This window comes from Chaetura pelagica, unplaced genomic scaffold (genome assembly GCF_000747805.2).
Source record: "Chaetura pelagica isolate M959 unplaced genomic scaffold, ChaPel_1.0 scaffold118, whole genome shotgun sequence".
Classification (NCBI taxonomy): Eukaryota; Metazoa; Chordata; class Aves; order Apodiformes; family Apodidae; genus Chaetura; species Chaetura pelagica.
Genome location: NW_009954408.1, coordinates 376629 through 383621, shown reverse-complemented (window position 1 = coordinate 383621; position 6993 = coordinate 376629). Strand labels below are relative to the sequence as shown.

The following is a 6993-nucleotide window of genomic DNA, read 5'->3' as shown; positions in this document are numbered from 1 at the left end:
GAGCGTGGCCCAGGTTGCCCAGGGACGGTGTGTCTGCCCCATCCCTGGCAGTGTTGAAGGGCAGGTTGGATGGGGCTTGGAGCAGCCTGGGCTGGTGGGAGGTGTCCCTGCCCATGCAGGGGGTTGGGACTGGATGATCTTGGAGGTCCCTTCCAACCCAAACCATTCCATGATTCTATGATTCTATTTCTAAACATACTTTTATTCATGGGGAAGGGCCAGTAGTTATAAAAATTACAGAATAATTAATTTTGCCACAGGAACTTAGAAACCGTGAGAGTGAAATCACTGGGTCTTGAAAATGAAAGTGTTTTTCTTTGAATTCCAAACAGATATGATGATTATGACTATGGTGAAATTAACCAGTTGTTGGACCGCAGCTTTAAAGTTTATATCAAGACTGTGGTTTGCACTCCTGAAAAGACCACAAAAAGAATGTATGATGGCTTCTGGAGGCAGTTTGAACACTCTGAGAAGGTACAGAAGGGACACGGGTGGTACATCCCCTTGCCAGGCTCACAGCCACAGGTGCCTGACTGGAATTCAAGCTGTAGCTGGTGTTCTGGGATCCTGCTCACCCTCAGCACCTTCCCTGGGAGGTGCAGCACTTCCCAGCCCGAAATAATGTTTCTTTCCCTCCTGCACTTTGCTGGCTGAGAGCTGCCCCGGGCCCTGCCAGCCCTGGGCTGCAGGGGGAGGTCAGACATGCCCGTGGTGCAGCTTCACCTAGACTGCAGTCTCAGCTTCTCTGTCATTTGGTGTTGCTTGTTTCCCAGAGAGGCAGGATGGGATGGAGACCCAGCCCTTGGCCTCAGACCCAGAGCAGCTTTGCTTGCTAGTCCTGCAGTGATTTCTGGTGGGAATGGCCCCAAAGCTTTGTGCTTGTCCAGCCCCTCCTCCCTCAGCTTTACAGACCCACCTCCTCACCTGGGTAGGGAAGGCAAGGGCTCCCTTACAGCTGCTGCAAGCACTCCCAGGAAAGCCACAGGCTTCCTGGCTCTGGAGCAGGAGTCAGTGCGAGGCCCTCACAGCACCATTTCTTTTCTTCCCCCCAGGTCCATGTAAATTTGCTTCTGGTAGAAGCTCGGATGCAAGCCGAACTACTTTATGCTCTGAGAGCTATTACTCGCTACATGACCTGATGCCTCCACTGCCCGTCCTCAGTGGAACGTTGTGCAGCTGCAGGGGGGCAGAGGAAGACATGAAGCCTCAGGACCAACAGTAGCTATAAGTTAAGATGCCCATTGTGCCATAAATCCTTTAGTTTCAGCTATTTCCACGTTTGGAATATCGCTGCTGCCGCTCGGCAGTGAACGCTTGGCAGGTGAGAAGAGGGTTGAGCAGAAGAGCTGCCTGCTGGTGGGACTTTGGCTTTAGGACAGCACGGGACACTGAACTTCTGGCAATACAGCAAATGGTAGATACATAGATCTTGTGTTAAGGCAAATCCTATGGGAGCTGGAGCACGGAAAGAAGTGGGACTTGCTGACGTTTGCTTTCCCGACCAGAATAATTTTAGACAATCTTGATGCTGCTATTTGTGCTGGGGGAGGGAACAGACACAGGCTGTTCCAGTGAAGCTAAAAGTGAAAGCAAAGCACTGCTACTGTCTGAGCCTTTATCGTGTGTGGTTTCAACACAGCCTCGTTATTTAGATTTCTTTTTTAAATCAGAACTAAACCTCTTCAGTCCACACTGATCACCTGAAGAACAGCAGCCAGTTCCCTCCAGCAGCTGAGCCTTAAAACGCAACAGGAGGTTTCTTCAGCATTACTGGGTGAGCTCCAAAGTGCAAAGGTCTTCCTGTGGGAAGGAGGGGACCCCAAGTCCTCAGAGCTTCTTAAGAGATCTGTGTGAAGTGCTGAGTAGCTTCTTCTCCTGCTTTTTCAAGGTTGAACCTGTCCAGGAGCTGGGACAAGGTGTGGGAATGTTGTTCTAGACTGCCAAACAGTCCTACTGTATCATGTGCCCAAGCTGGTCTTACTGATTTATTACTTTTTTTTTTTTTGCAGTTGCTTAAATAACTAGGCTAAAAAACAAACAAACACACCATCTATTTTTAGTAAATCAAAACATGATTAAAATGCTGACGTTTGATAGACAGTGGTTTTGGAGAACACATGAGTACTTTTTGTATGAGTGTGAAATGCTTTTTAAATTTGTCAGTATTATTGGTATTTTTTAAATAAAGGTAACAACTTTTTCTCCTGGTTGTTTTTGTGTGGTTTAACTTCATGCTCCTGTTCCTACTGGGTGAAATACCATTTTAAGGTGTAATTGAGCAAACGTACTTAAAATGACAAGTCATGACATTTTTCAACAGTCTAAAAAGATGGGAGAAACCCAAGTTTCATGCAGAGGTTCAGGTTCCTGCAGCAGGAACATCTCATGCACTCCTGATGATTTCATCCTCCCCATAGTTCTCCATCCTCTCCTCAGGTACATTCTGTAGGGTTTTCTCCTTCCTCCCAGGTAACAGGTGTGAGATGATGGAATGATGATGCTTTAGTCGCTTCTTTGCAGTGACTAGGTTACTTGGAGAGTTAAACTGATGGTTAAGTCACTCAGTAGTGACCTTAGTGCCACGTTGGGCTGCTTATCTCCACAGGCTGGTGCCAGAGGGGTCCCTGGCAGGAGGGCCAGGTCTGTGCAGCCAGACTGAGGAGGCCCTGGGAGGGGGATTTGCTGCAGGGCAGTGACACAACTCCTGGATCACATCCAGAGCTGCCTGTAGCTGAGGTGACAGTGCTCCCAAGTGCAGGAGCTCTCACCTGCTCACAGGCAGTAGGAGCCCTAGTTCTGAGGCAGGAAAGAAATGGATTTTTCCCAAGCCCAGAGGTAAATTCTATTCAGATTTATGTCCCTGGCCTGCTTCTCAGCTCAGGCTGGTTTCTCTTCCTGCAGAACACTGAGAGCATTTTTCAAGCTTACGTTGCAAGAAGCTAAAATATCTACAAACAGCCAGGGGAGAAAGATTAATAAACTGTCGAAAACTGTGACTAACAGGAAGCAGCTGCTATTTCCTCTTCACTAAAAATACAGGATTTTTAATGTTCCAAAAACAGAGCAAAACTTTCCTAAGGGCATATCATAAAGGTAAGTTAGTCCTAAGGACACAGGAAAAAAGTGTCTTTCCAGTCTGTAAAGGCAGCTTCTGCAGTGCCCGATTGTCCTGCTGGTTTTGGGGGAGGTCAAAGGTAAACATGAGTTTCCAAGAAGTCCCAACTGTGCATTCCCACCCTAGAGCCCCCAGGTACGTGCAGGTACCTGTAGCACTCCCTCCTTTTTTCAAGCAATAACCCCTGCAGAATGTGTGTGTGTGTCAGTGCCTGCCCACTGCCACATTTCAAACTAGAGCACCAACCACACCGTGCCCACCATCCTGACTGCACAGGCAGCCACTCACTGTGGAGAAAAGGCCTGAAAATGTTTGGGGATTTTCCATTCTAAAAAAAAGTAAATGCTGAGCTGAGCGTGGTTCTGAGTAGAGGAGAACAAGCACGACTGTGAAGCACAGGGACAACCCAGGACACTGACAGGGTTAGGCTTTCAAAAACAAGACAATGAAGTTGCCAGCTGGTCCATGGAAGTGGCAAAGCCTGTGGCTGCACTGAGCAGCAGCTGTGAGGTGTGAGGATGAAGCCACAGCTCAGCCTCCATCGTGGGTGGGTGGATGGGAGAGCTGCCTGCCCTGCCTGCAGGTTGTTCTGACACCTCTGTGCTCAGCAGAGCCTGGGCCTGTGGCTGCAGAGTGAGCAGCTCCCGTGTGCACAGCAGTCCTGTCTGGCACCTCAGGTGCTGTGGGCACTGCTGGGCTTGGGAAATCACTCCAAAAGACCAGGCTGGTGGGGGCTCCTCCTGAGAAGCCGGGCGAGGTGAGAAGGGCAGGAGTGCCCTGCTGCTGCTGAGCCCAGCTGGGGCAAGACTAGAGAACAAACAGCCCCACACAGGGTTTTGAGTCTGTGCTCTGAGGCCCGTGGCAGAACCATCTGCAGCCAATTAACAGCCCTCCTCAGCAGCCCCTGACTTTCCATCTCAGTAGGGTCAGTTCAAACCTTGGTGCAGGTGTGTTCACACACACACACACATTTTGGGGCTCATTTCTTCTTACCCACAAGGGTTTTTTCAGGGAGAACCAGGGTCCTGTGCAGCTCCACAGGAGCCATTCCTGGCTGTGCTGCTGGGTGCTGAGACTCTGCTGCCCTCCTGGCCCTGCCCAGCACCTCCCCAGGGGCCTCCTCCTGCCCCAGCCACAGGCCTGACCCTGAGCAACAGCCCAGAGCTCACACAGCAGCTGCCCCAGCCCTGCCCTCCACTGCAGGACACACAACACAGCACTCCAGGCCCTTCTTTACAGTAAGAGTGACAGAACGAGCAAACCTTCCTTGAACAAACCTCCACTGCCTCCATATCCACCCTGACTAGAGCACAAGAGCAGTTCCAGGCTGCCTTCTGACAGATCCTCACTGCTTGTCAAGCCTGGTTCAACCTGCTGACAGGACTTGGCCACAAAAGGCCTCTTCCACGCTGCATGAGGCAGCCCTGGTGTCTCCCTGACCTTGATGCCAATGCCAAGAACAAACACCTCTGGCTCCTTCCCCACAGGGAAGAACTGACCCAACAGCCCTTCTTTAATTATTTTTTTCCAAGACACAAAACAGGGCATTGAAACCATTTTATCTTCCCCTCAACTCCAGCTAAAATTAAAGTGGCAAAAGCAGAGGGATTCTCTGCAGGGCCCCCAGCCCTGCCAGCCAGGAGAAACACCCAGGCTGCTGGGACAAAAGGAACCTTGCAAATTTCACCACCTTCACTGAAGTGTCCTCCTTCAACATTCCCAAGACCTGGACCATGAAATCTTCCCCTCTCCTGCTCCATCAACATAAAGACATCCCCAAGAATGTAGAAGGAGGGACCTAGAGTAGGAAAAAAGTTTCCCTGCCCTTCTGCTACTGCTGTGCTTCCCGGCCTCCTCCTTTCATCTCCTCACCAGGAAGCAGAGGTCCAGGCACTGCCAAGGTTCAGTGGTACCACTGAACTAGCTCTGAATTGCTGCCTCAGAAAAACAAACCCCTCTGGCCTCTCAGCAGGGATTTCCAGGCTGGAGACTTGTTCTCCCAAGGCACACAGCACAGAGCCAGGCTGCTGACCCTCAGCATCAGAGCCAGGAGCCTGGCAGCCTCTGACCATGGTTTCTCCTGAGTAATGAGAGGTCAGAAAAGAGCCAAATGGATCAGGTCTGTAAAGGTTTCTGCAGCCAACTGGGCTGTCAGTGCTTGAGGCCAGGGATGGAGACAAGAGCCCAGGCTGGCCAAGACAGGCTGATAAGTACAGGCACGCAGGTGACTCCTGGAAACATGGGAACAACTGAAAGAACAACACACCAGACCAGCTAAAACCTTTTCTTACATCAGGGACATGGGTGTTTTGCCTTAAAATGTAAAGTTCCAATTAAGAAAAGCCTCTTTCCTGCACAGCCAGACTTATATCCCACAAGCACCAAGGCAGGAGCTGGGATGGCTTAGCCACACAACATCAGGCAAAGAGAGGGAGATCTCCAGAGGGAAAGGGGGCAGCTTTCCCTCCTGGCCACTGGCAACATCCCATCCCAAGGGTGAAGCTCATGACATGCCCAGCAGAATTCCCCAGACCATCTGGGTTACTCTGGGGCAGAATTCTGCATCATGTAAAAGGGTGCCAAAGCCTGTAGGTGAGATGTACCTCCTGACATGTAACAAACACCATTTTACAGTGCACAGCATTTTTGGAACCACAGAGTTCCTGGTACCCAGTGGTAACTGAAAAATTAAAAGTTCAGCAAATAGTTTTGTTTCAGTTTCCCAGCCAAGAAACTCAACAAATCACACTGAACAGCTGCTTGATCAGCTCAAATATGTTGTAAAAACTCACTGCACATGCACAATTTTCAAACAAGCTTCTCAAAAACCAGTATCCAGTATGTAAGTGCTAGACTTTACTGATTGTTCTTAAATGAATTTACCATGCTCTCCAACATGCTCACCAATGGCCACGTGCAGGGATATTAGAAATCTAAAGCTGTACAATCTACACCACCAACAAAGTCAGAACTGGTTAAAACGGAGGAATAGTCATAGTGGGAGGAAAGGAGTGATGGCTTTGAATTCTGTCAAGAAGTTTTTCTGCCACAGGTTTGAATTCTCTTTCCCAATATAGTTTGTGGTGGTCCCTTAAATCTCTGTCGAGGCTGTAACCCAGTGCTAGCTCCTCATCTGCAATCAAGGAAAATATCATAATCAGTTCTGAATAAAAATATACCCAACTCTCTATTCTTTTACTACAGCACATAAACTGTGTCAGTTGTGGATGCTGATGGTTTGGAACCAACTCCATGTTTAACTAAGCATCGCTGAGGGACTTCACTTGAATTGAAAAGAAAGAATTTTGAGTAAAAGGGTGTTGCAGGCTCAGTTGTTCCTCAGGTGCAGCTACACCATGTCTAGGAGATCAAGCATTTCCTGTGACTGTCAGCCTGGAAACTGCTCAGGTTTTAAAACATTACTCACAGCAGGTTTGCTAATGTTAAGTCATCCTAGTTATCTAACTAAAGTGTGTTTTCCTGTCACAAATTGCTTTGCTGATCTAGTTCATAGACTCTTTGAAACTAGATCTACTGTCAGGCTTACAGAACACAAGCCACCCTGGTTGCTACATGACTGGTGCCCTCCCTCCCAAACTTCATAAATAGTAGAGACAAGTCATGTTAGGAATTAAAAGAAGTTCTTCCCCCTCCACTTTTCCTGGCATTGGATGTGGCAAAGAAACATCCCTTACAGAAACCAGTCTGCAACCAGAATCATGCTCCTGAATGGGGAAGCTACAAACACAGCTGATAATGCTGAACAAATTATTTCATGTAGTTTCACAAAAGGATATTTGCCAGTCTTTAGGAGGGGAAGGGAGGGAGAAGAGAGAGGAGAGGAGAGGAGAGGAGAGGAGAGGAGAGGAGAGGAG

At 48.9% G+C, this 6993-nt stretch overlaps 2 protein-coding genes across 2 annotated transcripts in view; one reads left to right on the top strand and one right to left on the bottom strand.

The window, feature by feature from the left end:
- SESN1 (sestrin 1) overlaps positions 1 to 1142 on the top strand; it is a 73232-nt gene extending 72090 nt beyond the window's left edge. Inside the window, exons 9-10 of the mRNA XM_010004341.1 lie at positions 333 to 477; positions 1056 to 1142. Coding sequence (XP_010002643.1) covers positions 333 to 477; positions 1056 to 1142 — 232 coding nt within the window. The remainder of the gene's footprint in view (positions 1 to 332; positions 478 to 1055) is intronic.
- Positions 1143 to 6093: 4951 nt separating this feature from the next.
- Positions 6094 to 6993, bottom strand: part of ARMC2 (armadillo repeat containing 2) — a 56867-nt gene continuing 55967 nt past the window's right edge. Inside the window, exon 18 of the mRNA XM_010004351.1 lies at positions 6094 to 6251. Coding sequence (XP_010002653.1) covers positions 6094 to 6251 — 158 coding nt within the window. The remainder of the gene's footprint in view (positions 6252 to 6993) is intronic.